Raw genomic sequence first — 15,171 nt, 5'->3', positions numbered from 1 at the left:
ATTATCTGTTATTCTTCTTAGCGTGTCCGGCTTTACCATATGTATAAATAACTCTCTTGAAAACTCGCTTTTGGAGAATCGCTTCACGCACGCCTTTCGAAGAGGGCATAATGATATTCAAAAGAGAGTTTAAATGTATCTTAAAAGAGAGTTACATATGTAGCCAGTCAGGACTCACCAGGAAGGGTAACAAGTAATGTTACGTTTCTAAAAACGTTGGTTTCTTACAATGTATTATCAAGCTTTGTATGGCGGTATTTTAAGCGAATGGCTTAGGTCGTAGCAGCCCTCTTGGCCAATCAAAACCGACAAGATGACGAATTCGACAGTGCCAGAAGGGAAACCAAGCACTGCTAGCAGCCGTCTACTGCTCCTGTCTCTCATCTTTTGTGCATTACGCAATCGCATTAGGCCCCCAAAACTGGGGCTTTGTGTTGCTGTAGATGGCGCCACGTGACGGTCATGATTCTGTCGCGATCTTAAATGATTTGTCTATGCAGGTCGGCGGTGGACAGCGATAATTTTTACACGACACTTTGCAGGAGTGCCCGCAAAGATCCGTAAGAATCTTCCTTACTGTTGGAAATCGAAGAATAAGGGGAATCGGAGGGTATCTACCTTTTGTTAGTTCCAGCCAACGTTTTTACAATCTTTTTAAAAACGTTGGTTCCAGCGATATGAAGAAAACAGTCAGTGATGTCAGCAATATCATAGAAAAAATTTGCCGTCACTCTTCAATGAAACACAGAAATATTTTAAAGAAAAAAAATTTTATAATGGACAAATTAATTACATGCATTTGGTTTGCGCCCAACAGACATCATCCGTGTTATACGATCCGTATTCGGGCATGCCAAGCGCAACACGGACAGTGAGAATACCGAGACATATAAAGCACTTATGTCCCAGTCTTATCCTGCATATATGTTACCGCACCAAGTAACTTGAATTCAGGCCCCAGAAGACGAACCGTGTTTTGCCATTTCAGTTACCGCGGCGGTCATAGATGACTTGCTCATGATGTCACACACGCAGCCTCCTTCCATACTGGTGCTCCAGTATGGCGGCTATAGGATGATGTCAGCGTACCATATTCAATGCCACGGAACGCTGCTGGCATGCGTGCGAGACCTTACGGCATAACAACCACGTACTTAAATGTCACCGAGGCGCAATCTGAACGCCGCTGGCGTGCGTACGTACGAGAACTTGCAGCAGAAACAACGCGCCACAACGGATGCAAATTCCCGACATTCCTGGTCCTCCAGCATGGCGGCTCAGATGACGTCAGTGCATGCTATATAATGAATTAACGTTTCTATATATCGTTTAATTTTTGAGAATATGGTAGGGACACGTTATCAGAGTTAAACCTCAGCCATTATTTTTTTACAGGAACAAGTTCTGCGTGAGGACGTGCTGTTCGCTCCTGCTCCTGGGCTTGGCTGTGTTTTTCGTTGCCTTGACAGTCATGTACGGAAGTGAGTTGCTGTTCAAGTTTTCAATTCCATGCATGTGCATCGCCAAACGAATCACGCGAGCCTATAGAGAAAAGAAGCGGCATGTCTTTCTGCCACACTGGTTAAGGCATTTCTCACGCGGCGATGTTCCGCCTTTTTAAACGTGCTGCGTACACCATACAGTCGTGAGCTATATGAAAGGGAACACCGAAATTACCTGCGATGGTGACGTACACCTTTATATTGACTTCTCCTCTGAAACGAGGCTGCCACAAATAGGCGTGTAGCCTGTTGTTATTAGTCAGATGTCATTTGATCAATCTAGGGTTTTCCACGCTAGTTATCTCTTCATATTAGTTCTTTTTTTGTTACCACGAGCTTCTATTTCCATAAATGTACTGTGGCCTAACCTGCAACTAATTTGGTTCCAGTAATCAATTCCTTGCTTTTTTTATCAAACACTCCAAACGTGTGTAGCACATCTCCAAACCTCACCATTAATACTTACACTATCTGGTTTTGACTCCCAGCAGTTAGAGTACACACAGCAACTCTCAAATGGGCCTTGCAACACTTTTTTCAGTATGGTCAGAAAACACTACCGATTGGTAGTCGAGGCACCTGAAAACACGCGGGCCCAACATTATAGCGAAGCACGTACGCGACCTGTAATTTAAAATTCCCATATCAGCTAGAAATCGTTCCCTCTTCTCTCGACAAATGATTCCATAAACGAAAATAACCGTGCCGTAAACCCAAAGTTCACGGCCATTGGCTGATTTGAGCATCGTGAGCTGCATAGTTACCGTGGCCGCCGCGTGATGCCACCACGTGCCCGCGCTCGCGATCACACTGAAAGTAAGCCGCGCGTTCGAAGAAAAAAAAAAGAGTGCTCAAGGTCATGACGCGCGCTCACGAAGGGACACATCTTCTTGGCCCCTTGTTATCCCCCTTCCCGGCGTAGCTTTCAGGGCGCTCGCTAGTAAGAAAGGAGAGAGAAAGCGCTTGAAGCGTGCGACAAATCCCTGTAACTCCGCTCGTACTTGATGGATTCCAAAAAATTTTGCACCAGTCGATTCGTAAGGCAATAAGCTCTTTGAATGAAACCATCCGACGATTACTTAGAAAAGTGTTGCAGAGCCCCTTTAAGGTTACACAGCAACTATTAAATGCTTAAGACCTGCACGGCCGTACAGACGTGCCCGATCCTTACCTCGTCCAGAACTACAGCCACAAGTCTTCATAATAATGATGCAGTTATCTACTAAAATAATTGACCCCGTCACTTAAAAGCATTCCAAGGAACTATGGGTATCCCACCCGCAAATCCTTTTGGGAGGGTTATAATCAGTGCTTATGGCCTGACTATCCCCTTAAGGTGCACCCCCCCCCCCCCTGATCCACTCGCTGAGCTTATATCCGACACTTAGATGGCGGGGGGGGGGGGGGGGTATGCATGTGAATATGTATTGTTGATCACCAGGCAAGGGGCAGGGGGGTGCTGTCATATCTCGGTGGAAGGGCCCGGTGGCCCTTGTTTGAATAGCTTTAGCCGTTATTCTTACATGCATGCACGTACGTATCTACGAAGGAGGTAAAACTAGGCCCCATTTATTGCAGCCCTTTATGAAGCATGTCACTTTGCTGAAGATAGTTATATTTTCCCTCACTGCCAACGCAGGTCGGGTGCTCGCACGTTACGGTGTCGGCGGGTCGCACAAGCTAGTGGTGCAAAACCAGAACAACACACATGCCGAGTTTCCGCATATCGACGGCGATCATAGAAGTGGCAACGAAGATGACGGCTCGCACGTTTCTGTGCAGGACCTCTCAGGCCTCGGCAAGTCAACACTCCTTTGTCGACTATGGTTTGCATGTCTGCATTGTGCACTGACACCCCTCGGGCACGTCACATACATTCTTCGTACGTCTGTGATGTTACCAAAGTGAATGCTGCCCTCAACTAATGGTAGGCTTGTACCTTTGTGCTTAATTACTGCGCAGTCAACATTTTAAACTAGAGCTAGCGAGCTGACACTGCTCAACACTCAAGGTGAATTCATTCAGTCGTACCTCAAGGGTCCCACAGAGATTTTACATGAGCGCTGAAAAAGACAGCGGTTCACATTTACCATTAGTAATAGTCCTTTACAGCTGTGTTGAGCTGAGTGCAAGTTAGCATGGCGATGTGGTTGGTAAGGTTGTTCCTGTCTTGTGCCGTATGCAGAAAAAGTTTCGAAAGGTCTTTGTACAAGTGCGCTTAAGCCACATGATTTAAAATGGCAATGCGTCTTGCATATGAGCATGACGTCCAAAACTGCCCTGCCGATGTCGGAGGCCGCAGTATACCAAGCACTAGTTTAAGGATCAATTCGTGATTACATGCCAGTTTTGAACCTCCTCCCAGTGATCCCAGTAGGGAACATCACTAGCGTAGCCCCAGGGTGGGTTTGAAGGGTTCAAACTTCCCAATTTTTTCAGTTTTGCATGTGTATATATACATGCACACATACAAATGCACGCACGAACATAAAGTATGGTTGAATCCCTCCCCCCCGCGCGCGCGAAAAAAAATTCCTGGGAACGTATTGCTACCTTAGTACTTCAGAGGGCTCATGCCGCGCCCTCTGGTCTCAGATCTGACCGCCTTTTTCACGATGCCACGGCGCATGCGCCCTTTCCCTAGCGGAAAAGTCGCGAAACGCCTCTTGATCTCGGAGGCTTTCGTTCTGGCGATGCCGGTTGTACCAGCCCCAACCAAAACCCTACCTAAACGGCAGAGGGCAGCGCAGGAAAATGAAAAAGGAAGGCGGACTGTTCATAGGTAGTGCCAATGCATACGCTGGCAGGGGCGGATCCAGGCGCTTGCTTTGGGGGGGGGGCGGTTGGTTGTTGGGGGGGGGGGGGGAGGGGGGGGGGGGGCGTTGCCCAACTTTAAAACTTCACGTTAGTAACCAAATGCTCATTATTTTTGTTCTCAGTTGCATTGCTCAGTGCCATTTCATTATCTAAAATTTCGCATATTTCCGCTAAACATTGGGGAACACGTATCAGTGTTGTTGGTAAGAGGAGGGTGAAAGAGGGAACGGCAGGCCACCTGCTCGATAAATGAGTATTCCCACAACGGCGAGCTCTAGTATTCCTTGAACGTAGTTTCGGAGTAAGCCTCCCTTTGTTACCCCGCCCCCTCCTCCCCATTGCCTTTTTTTCTGGCCGGTCGTGTTGCCAGAAAATGCCCTTTCTATCTCCGCAGCCTAAGGACGGTCAAACGGAGCTTTCGGAGTCGCGCTCGATTATACCCCGCGCACGTGCTCTCGGAGGCTTGCTCGGTACTTCGGCGAATATAATTCACAGCACCACTGCCTGCCTTCCTCCTTTTTTTTTTTTTTGGACCAGCCGCTGAAGGTTGACTAAAAGGTAACTTGTTCTGCACGCTTTGTGGGACCACGGCCGGGCTAGACTGCACGTGCGCGCTCAAGCGCGCACGTGCAGTCTAGCCCGGCCGTGGTGGGACGAAAGATGCCAGTTTGAATGACACAGAACAGACTCCTGTCTCTGAGAAAAAGATGGGAGAATTTGAAGACCCCTCGCTTTGCTGAAGAGCTGATGGCCCTGGGAGTGGGGAGGAAACTTTAGCTCGCTTCCATAAAGGCAGCAGTTGCTTTAGCAAAATAGTTGAGGCTTGTGCTCGTCGGTGCCTATTTGAAAGATGCAGGACGCAGAAGAAATCTTTTCTAGAAAGCCTGTTTCGCTCTTAACAAAAGCGCTGGGCTGTGTGAGGGGTGCTTCCCTAGTCTCGGATTGGGATGGACACAGCGACCACCTGAAAAAATTCTACGTTCTGAAAAATGGCCTTCGGTGAGGTGAAAAGCGGGGGGGGGGGGGTTGGGTTGGCTTATAGTTTTGGGGGAGCGATCGCCCAATCGCCCCCCCCCCCCCCTGGATCCGCCACTGTACGCTGGGGCTCTGTCAAATCTGTGAAGCATGAAGTGAACAATGAAAAATGCCTCCCCGAGATCGGGTGGTATGTGGTCGAATCTCGGAGGGACAGTGCACAGCATGTCTCGGGGACTGGAACTCAGCAAAATGTTAAAACCGCCGCACTGCAATCACAGAAGAAATGGAAGGCAAGCACTGGAACTGACAAAACAGTAACGCAGCTGCGAGTGCTGGAGGATGCAGTCCAGATACACTGCACGAGTGCCTAACAAGACAGCGTAAATTGACTCGCCCTTCATGTAAATATATGAAGGCTGCGCTCATTCATGCATGCACACCCGTGTTCTCTTCAACATTGTATCAGACTGTACACTTACAGTGTAGGGCGAAGTTATCACCAAATGGTTATTCCACCTCGTAAATTACGGGGTATTCTAATAAATCACTATCAAAAAGGCTAGCGAAGCAGTACTGAATAGGCAATATAGTACTATGAACGTGTGGCAAGCTTGAACAATAGATTACCATCCACTTCCTTGCAGCAAAAGGCTGCAAGGGAATAAACAAAACTCCCTTTGTAGCATTGTGCTATAAAGAGTACTTTTGGTCACAACACTGACAAAAAATAGAGTATTTCGGGAGTATTTCTGCCACGCAACTATAATCGTCGTCGGGCTTGCTCGCGTTTCCTTTCTTGAAAGCCTGGCTCTCACCACTTGCCTATCAGGACTGCTATGTCGCGCTGATAGCGCGCACACCTTTCGTGACCGAGAAGTGCCGCGACCGCGTTGATAACGCCAGAAAACTTGGTATGCGAAGTAGTTGACGATTATAATCGTGTGGCAGAAATAATCTTCAAATACTCCATTTTTTCATAGTGTAATTGATAAGGACTCCCTTTTTAGCATTTCACGTGTCAGTTTTTCCCTGCTGGAGACTTTTCCTCAAACCCAAGTGGTTTTAAGCGAAAAGCTTTGCAGAGAACAAAGATGTGGGATATATTTACCATTGGAATGAATTACGCCATAAAATCTTGGTAACATTCTTACACCTTGTTTTATCTCCTGTTTTCTATTGTGCAGGTGTCCACGAAGGCACTAATGAGACTGCCGAGGCACCGTACGATGTAATACTGGACATATCGTGAATGGTTACCCACCGCACAAATGTTCAGACGCATTACTCTTACAAACGTGTAAAATGTATACTACAGCCTTACTCTTCGTGAGTGATGGCGCTTGGAATAAAGCGTATTCTGTTCAAACGAGGGCCTTAGCATCACGCTTTTTATGTGATGTGGTGAAAATCGCTTCTGATATGTGTAAATAAACAACGTGTGCATGCAACAGTCACTGCGGTTGTTGCCACAAGACTAGGGAGACCACACTTGCACGTGTGACAATACAAAGACAAAAAAAAAGTTGCAGTTTCAGCCAAACCGTGAAGCATTGAGAGTAAGAGCACAGTATCAACCTAGATACCCAAGTAAGGTTTGTATATGTCTGCATTAAACGTGCATTTGCTTGGTATTTAACAGCAGCGCAAAAGATGGGACCATGAAAGAGAAGACACAACGCCGCGTCATACGTCTTCTTTTTTTTGGTCCCGTCTTTTCCGCTGTTGTTCGAATACCATGCAATTCAACCAACTCGCCCAGTCTACTTCAGTGCAATGCGTATATTCTACAATGATACTCTCAAAATGAATTTGCCGACAAACATCACTCAGACATTCAGCAAGAGACAGAAGACTCCCATGTGACCGAAAGGTTTTTCCTTTTTGAAATATTCTAGCAATTCACTGTTTTCAATGAAATAAATCAGCTCGATTTTTCTTTAAAACATTGGCGATGGTAGACAAGATGGCTGGGACATTTGGCGTGGAATGACGCAGCCGCACATAGATTAGTATTGCGCCACCTGTAATGCACGTGAATTGCGTAAAGGGTGGGCATACAGATGTCTGTGTTAAATTCGTCGACCAACACAAGCAGCATCGAGAGGCCTTCTGTAAATCAATGTATCATGTAGGTATGTGCCACGTAGGCGTGTGTAGGATGTGCTACGTCGGTGCAAATGGTGCATGATTTTGCACCAGGTGTTGAAGCATAGAAACCGTGACATGTGCGTGCAATAAAGCTGCCCACCATTGCAGCTCAGCCTTGACTGCAGCACTTACACTGGCCTTCTATTAAGCCAGTGATCACATGTGCAGCTATGTAGGTGCAAATGTTGCAGTTGCGTTCTTTTGCGCTATGCCACAACTCATTGTCATCATAAGTGGCCTTCAACTGTGCAAGGATTCACACATGCAGCTATGCAACTGCAAACGTTGCAGGTTCACCTCGTCACACCAAGCTTGGCCATTGTCCCCTTTTGCCTATATCATGTCTGCAACGTGAACTGTGCGATTGTGTGAGTGCGATGAAGCACAGGCTATTATCAGCAGCCCGGTCACAGCTTTCTACAGCCTGGCTACCACAAGCACTTTCATAGCGTCCGACAGCAATGAACACTGTCACAATTCTTAGTTGCCATGATCTTGCGCACAGAACTCTCGAAGCAGGAGCACGCATCTGTGGCCACAGCACGTGTTGTTTTCAGCAGCCCTCTGCGCATGTGCCAGACGGTTGGTTGGAAACGCATGCTGTTGCAGGTGGTTGTGTAGAGCGTCCCATTTTCGCCCACTTCACCACCGCAACATAACCGTTTTTGGCTGGCGTGGCGCTATGCTCTGAAACACTGAAGTAGGCGCCGTTGGGCATTCTTAAACGGTATGCGATGGCCTCTCAGAAGGCCGTTCATCCAAGTTAAACCGAGTCTGTGATGCATGTTTAACGCTGTCCTGGTAATATTTCACTGAAACTTTGTTCTGGAGAACGTGCACGTAAAGCAGTGCTCCCGGCACAATGAATTGAAAACCAACTGCTACACTGTCAAAGACAACACATTGCGAGGCAGTTCCATTTTTATTACAAGAGATGAAGGCCGTGAAACGAAAAAAAAAAAAAAGAATCCCGCAACTGAAACAAAACAAATGTTCACAAAAACAAACTTCTTCGGCTCATCATTAAGTTACATGTGGTGCAGAAAAAAAAAAAAAAAAAAAAAAAAAAAAAAAAACGAGAACACCGCTTAAGCTTTTGCTCAGTGGCTCCTGTCGGGGTGACGTTCGCGGGGTGCTGCCTTGATGATGTTGTCGACTCGCAGGATCATCTCGGCAGCTTCGGCTGCACTGAGCAGGACCTGTCTTTTCACAACGAAGGCCTCTGTCACGCCAAGCTTGGCCATGTCGTCCACCTTTGCCTCTGTCATGTCTGCAAAGTCATCGTTAAAATTTGTTCAGTGCTATAGTTTTGCACGCCGAAACCACAATATGGTTGTGAAGCATGCCGTAGCGGGGCACTAGTTGATTCTGACGACCTGGTGTTCATTACCCCGTTGTGGTCAGTTGTTGACAATGCAACACGGCCGCAGAGGTCCACCATCGGGCACAGCTTGACTAGTACTTTTGTGGTTGATTCAGACGCGCGTTTCCTCACTGGAATATGCGCCGTTTCATAAACGCTGGATGCGCTTCTGATGCACCCGAGCTGTGATCTCGTTTTTTTTTTTTTTTCGAATTTATGAACGCTGCGCAACTTTCGATATTGCTTCGCCACGATCAAAGTTCCAAAACGCGGCGAAGAGTGTAGGCCCAATTCACTCCCGGCGGCTGTGGCGCGCTTCGTCTAGCTCACTTGGCGCCGTGCCAGTAAGCCACTGCAACGTGCAGTCTTTTTTGAGGATGATCAAAAACGCCTGCTCCAATTTCTAGCCAGCTTGCGCAGGTTGGAACTTTACGGACGTAAATCGACGAGAACAACAGTTATACTACGGCGACATCAACTTGCCACTTTGCATGCGCTGCAGCAGACAGTGCGGGAGGCCCGACGAATCGGAAGGCGTTATTTAGTCTCGTGGGCTCACTGTGCCAATAGGCTCACGTGGAGGGACCTTTTTTTGGCGCGGATTTTCTACGTGAATTCTGAGTGGACGGAAACAAGGGCGGTGGGATATTCAAGAAAAAGCGCAGCTCTTTCGAATGCGACCAAGATAGCTGCCGTAGGGAACGTAGAACGGCAACAGCGCAGCGCTGAATAAGCCCGTTTTTTTACGCGTTCATCGCTAAAAATTTCGCTCGCTGATGGCACATAAAATGCTGTCACGGCTAAAATACTGATCTAAGACGCATGAAAATTGACGAGGTTATGCATCAGTAGCAGCAGAATCCAAATAAAACATTTTCAAAAATTCTTTTTTTTTCTGATTTTCAGTCTCAAAGACCCGCTTCCCCTCTTAACAAGAGTTCCATTTACTGAGAGATGAACTTGGTTGCAGGATTACAAAACCAATCATATTACAGGCAAGTGATCCTTTTAAGAGATTTAAATTCCTCGCACTGTTTTTGGGGCAGCAATACTCTCCGTTTACTTCATTATCAAAGATAATTTGTTACATTGAGGTTGTACTTATAACATGTTGCTGGGCTGGTTGGTGCATTGCATTAAAGGAATATGTATCAAGCCAAAAAGGGACGAACATGGGAAATGGTGAAGACAGAAAAGCTTCCCGTCTTCTTCACCATTTCCCGTGTTCATCCTTTCTTTGGTTGTATATATATTTCCTTAATGCTCTTGTATTTTGCCCCCATTGACCTTACATGTACAGGAAAGGGTCTTACTGATGCCAGCCGTCTTCTTGCCCTCCGAGTGAGCTGCCCGCAGCTCTGAGACTAGCTGGGCACTATCAAAGCCAGCATTGTCGGCGATGATCGTCGGGATCTGAAAATAAGCCGTAATTTCGACGACATTGGTACACTTTGAGCCACTGCAAATGTTTGTATCAGAAGGAGTGACAGGGTTTCAAACCAATACTACAGCAGAATTACCTGGAAATACGAGCGCACACTAATGAAGGGCTATAAAAAGACAGACAGGTGCATGTCCTTGTCCTTTCATATTCCTCGTTTAGTTATGCGCTCGTATTTGCAAACAACATCAATCACCAATATGCCCAGTAAGCCATTTTGTCAAGAATTTCGATATTTAGAAATTTCCTAATTTCAGCTGATCGACAATTTGAAGTGCGCAGCTGGTCATGGCAAAGCTTTATGTATCCAAATAAGAAAGAACTGCCATAAATTTGAGAAAAACTAAAATAAAGAAGAAGAACTCCCATGCATAAATTTGAACTCTAAGAACTGCCCAGCGGTTAATAATAATAACATATGGGGTTTTACGTGCTAAAACAATATGATTATGAGGCACGCCATAGTGGAGGGCTCCAGAATTATCGACCATATGGTGTTAACGTGCACTGACATCGCACAGTACACGAGCCCCTAGCATTTCGCCTCCATTTAAATGCAGCCACCGTGACCGGGATCGAACCCGTAACCTTCGAGTCAGCAGTGAGCATCGTAACCACTGTTCCACCAAAGCGGACAACTGCCCAGCGGTTACTTCAAAATTTCAGCTTCTTGCTCTTACAGACCACCTTTCAGAAGAAAGTTCAATTACGTTAGCTCACATCTAACGTTGTCTCAAAACACTTCGATAACGTCACCGTCAACGCAAGGCGCCCATGACTGCCCACACTTGCCCATGACCGGTTCAACTAGAGGAGGAGACGTAATACCTACCTCTTGAAAATGATTTTAGCACAGAGTAGCTGAAAACACGGACAGATGACGGGACAAGGCACTTGTCTCTGTGTAGTTAGTCTATTGTGCGCTAAATGTTTTCAAGATGCAAATCGGCCAACTAGCACTCTGCTTCACAATCTCCCCTAATCTCCTCCAGCATTGCTGTGTGCTCACCTTGCTATAAGCTGCATACAGCACAGTGGTCTCAAAGGACTCCCGACAAAAACATTCGAGTGACACAATTTGACTGTTACACTGCATTACTGGGAACACATTAGCGTCACAATTACAATAATCAACTACAAATGCAGCCTAGAACGTGTGTATTAAAGTTCATGCAAGTGCCGAATCGGGAAGTGAGGTACCTAGCGATGTAGTTACGCGGGTACTGCTTGTAAACAACACTCAAGCGCTTTCTGCTCTCCCTGTTTTCCAGGTGCAGACAGTGGCATCCAGCAATGCATCACAAGGCCTACAATAGAATGTGGTACTTGACAGGTCATCAGGAACTAGATTCAAAGAGGCTCTCCTTAGTTCAAAACTGTTTTATTTGACCAAGGTTCCATTCTTGGAATTTCTAATACAGTAAAAGCTCGTTAATTCGGATTTCTAGGGACCGGAAAAAATGTCCGAATTAACCGAATGTCCGAATTATCGAATGGTCGAAATAAACAATAAATGCACGAGTTTTTTCAACATACCTTTACTTAACAAAGTAATCGCGGATGCGTGTCTGTTTTCGAGCAGAAATTCGCGCGGACACAATTTTTCTGAGCCTTTCAAGGTGCTCGGCAGCTCGCATGATGTCTGCAGTACCGCAAAAGTTTCACCCGTCATCCACGCTTTTCGGTTGGCACGGTAATCCACGGGAAGATTGTTGATGTTCTTAAAGCAGCGTGGCTTTTGAACCTTTCCGATAACGAGAAGCGGCAAGCGCTCTGTTCCCGTCACGTTGGCGGATAAAAGTACGGTTACTCGTTCCTTGCTTCTTGCCGCCGATTGAAGGATCCCCTTTCATCACTCTTCATCACTTCTTGTCGGGAGAGCCCGTTATTCAGAGCACGCAAAATTTCTACTTTGGTGGTGAAGTCCTTGGCCTCGTACTTGGGCCGCTTCGCCGGCGTTGCCATTGGCGGAGAGTGCGGTCGCACGAGAAGTCAGCACAAAAGCACCAGCAACGATCAAGCTAAAGGAGCTGTACTGAAACGTTCCTCGATAAATCGCGATCAACGATGCAGCACACCAACGGGAACAAAGCAACAAAACCCGCACGCGAAAAAAAGACGTTCAAACAGTCTCAATCGAAGCCAAGTCGATAATTGATGTCCATGGCGATGCTGCGTTTGAGCTTCACTTTTGTTCCGAATTGTTCTTTTTTCGTTTTCGAGCCTCGCCAGCGGCCCGAAAGTCGCCGAATTATCCGATTTGCGGTCAAATCTGTCCGAAATAACGAGCGCCCAGTCTAATAGAGTGATGCGTATATTTACAGGGACCAGATGACGTGTCCGAATTAACCGATTTTCCGAATTAACGAGAGTCCAATTAACGAGCTTTTACTGTAACAATGCTCAAATGTATGGAGGAGTCTTCGAAGGCCAATACAATCGTGACAATAGAATTTCTGAAAATGACATTTACGGGGAATCTATGGCTATTTTTGCGCTGATATGCAACGTTTCTTGATTCAATGTTCGCTGTTTTTATTCAGGTTTCACTGCATCAGACTAGATGAAACATTTAGTCAAAACACCGCTTTTCGCCACTCTCCTTGCTTGCTGCAGCAATATATTTGGGCATAAGACAACTAGAGGTACAATTTAGCATGAAGGTACATAAGCAGAAAAGGCAACGTGAATACTTTTTACTTTTAAATGTTCCTCATTATATGTATGCTAACACTGAGCTTCATTGTGTTGTAAGTTAACAAATTACAGTTCAATTTCAAATTTGCTTGCAGCACTTTATTGCTGATGCATTCTAGCTTGCGTCCACGAGATAATAACAATGTTATGCTAAATAGATATATTTATATTGTTTCATTGAACTACAAAATGTATTTACTTGTCATATTTAAACCATACACTCAAACCTCACTATAACAAAGTCACATCTGCCCCGAAAATAACTTCATTGTATCCCAAAATTCGTTATAAACGTTTACTTGTAACACTATATCTATGACTAGCCTATTCTTCATTTACTTCGTTATAACCAATATTTCGTTTATCCGTGTTCGTTATATCAAGGTGTAATTCGATATTCAATATCAGCTCAAGAAACTGAAGAAATCTGAATTTTATCAAACTAAGGCAAGATATAGATAAAAGTTACCATCAACCTCCACCTCCTCTCTTAAATTAAAAGGCACACTTTGGAAAAAGCAGCATACCTTTCTGAGCGCCCTGGCGAATGCCTCCATGGCGAGCGACTCCTTGCCAGCAGTGGACTCGGCCAGCTTGCACACCGCGGCCGACATGAGCATCTCAGAGCTGCCGCCTCCAAACACCACTCGCTTGTCCTTCACAACCTGCGGCACGAGAATGGAATGGCAATATTTCTGGCCAAATACTGGTACACATCTTCAGCTTAAAATGTACTGATGGGCTAGTTGGTGAGCCATGATTCTCGAATAGGCAGCGCAAAGGCAACGAACACGGACACAAAAAAAGACGCAAACACAAGCGCTGTACTGCAACTGGTGATTTATTGTCGAAAGACCCGGCTTATGTATGTGAACCCGCGCATGCGCCCTCACAGCAGTGGATACGATGATGACCGAGGAAACCGCACAAATAAAGGCACAACAAAAAAATCAACAGAAAAAACGTGGTTCTGATAAAAAAATTTTTTTGCCACACAGTATGTGGTTACATACAAAGATATCGGCGCGCTTTTTCAGAGAACGCAACCGAGGGGCAACTGATACACTTATCTTTCCATTTGTCAATTTCTATGGCCTCGATTACCTCTCTGGTTTCCTTCTTACGTTCCTTGCGCACAATCTCCGTACCTGTTAAAGTGGGAGCACAGCCACAATCCCTACAATGGAAGGCCAAATGCCCAGAATCTTTTGCTGCAAAGTGGCGGTTGTGTTCCGTTAGCCGTGTGTTTATGCACCTGCCCGTCTGACCAATGTACACCTTGTTACAGGTCAGAGGGATCTTATAGATCACCTCTTCTGTGCATGCGACGTAGGGGTTGCGGTGCTTGATTTCACACGATTGCGTGTGCGTCTTAGCGTCATTGACCTTTTTGCACAGGCCCGACAATCGCACTGGTGCCGAGAACACAACGTCGACACCGGCTTTCCGGCCTATCTTTCGCAGATCTGTAACAAGGTGTACATTGGTCAGACGGGCAGGTGCATAAACACACGGCTAACGGAACACAACCGCCACTTTGCAGCAAAAGATTCTGGGCATTGTAGGGATTGTGGCTGTGCTCCCACTTTAACAGGTACGGAGATTGTGCGCAAGGAACGTAAGAAGGAAACCAGAGAGGTAATCGAGGCCATAGAAATTGACAAATGGAAAGATAAATGTATCAGTTGCCCCTCGGTTGCGTTCTCTGAAAAAGCGCGCCGATATCTTTGTATGTAACCACATACTGTGTGGCAAAAAAATTTTTTTATCAGAACCACGTTTTTTCTGTTGATTTTTTTGTTGTGCCTTTATTTGTGCGGTTTCCTCGGTCATCATCGTATCCACTGCTGTGAGGGCGCATGCGCGGGTTCACATACATAAGCCGGGTCTTTCGACAATAAATCACCAGTTGCAGTACAGCGCTTGTGTTTGCGTCTTTTTTTTGTGTCCGTGTTCGTTGCCTTTGCGCTGCCTATTCGAGAATCACATCTTCAGAATCAGGCAGAGAGGCAACCCGCATTCGCCTAAGACAACTCGAAGGCGAATACATTTGCAGTGGCTATTCGCCATGCGCTTTATACAGTAGAACCTCGTTGATACGTTCCCGCCTAGTACGATTTCCCGGCTACTACGCTCGAAATCGCGAAAGTTAAAAATAACCCAGTACAGCTGTGTGTAATACGTTACGGTTAATACGTTCCCAGAAAATACTATTCCACAGCAAC

At 46.1% G+C, this 15,171-nt stretch overlaps 1 protein-coding gene across 1 annotated transcript in view; it reads right to left on the bottom strand.

Annotated features, from left to right (window-relative positions):
• Nucleotides 1–8,352: 8,352 nt before the first annotated feature.
• The window catches only part of LOC119401660 (T-complex protein 1 subunit beta), a 42,258-nt gene continuing 35,439 nt past the window's right edge, over nt 8,353–15,171 (bottom strand). The window contains exons 9-11 of the mRNA XM_037668575.2: nt 13,474–13,611; nt 10,122–10,221; nt 8,353–8,715 (exon numbers count right to left, since the gene is read on the bottom strand). Of these exons, the coding sequence (XP_037524503.1) occupies nt 8,546–8,715; nt 10,122–10,221; nt 13,474–13,611 (408 nt within the window). The 3' untranslated portion in view covers nt 8,353–8,545. The remainder of the gene's footprint in view (nt 8,716–10,121; nt 10,222–13,473; nt 13,612–15,171) is intronic.

The sequence above is a fragment of the Rhipicephalus sanguineus genome, chromosome 8, assembly GCF_013339695.2.
Source record: "Rhipicephalus sanguineus isolate Rsan-2018 chromosome 8, BIME_Rsan_1.4, whole genome shotgun sequence".
Lineage (NCBI taxonomy): Eukaryota > Metazoa > Arthropoda > Arachnida > Ixodida > Ixodidae > Rhipicephalus > Rhipicephalus sanguineus.
This window is presented reverse-complemented; position numbering and strand designations above follow the sequence as displayed.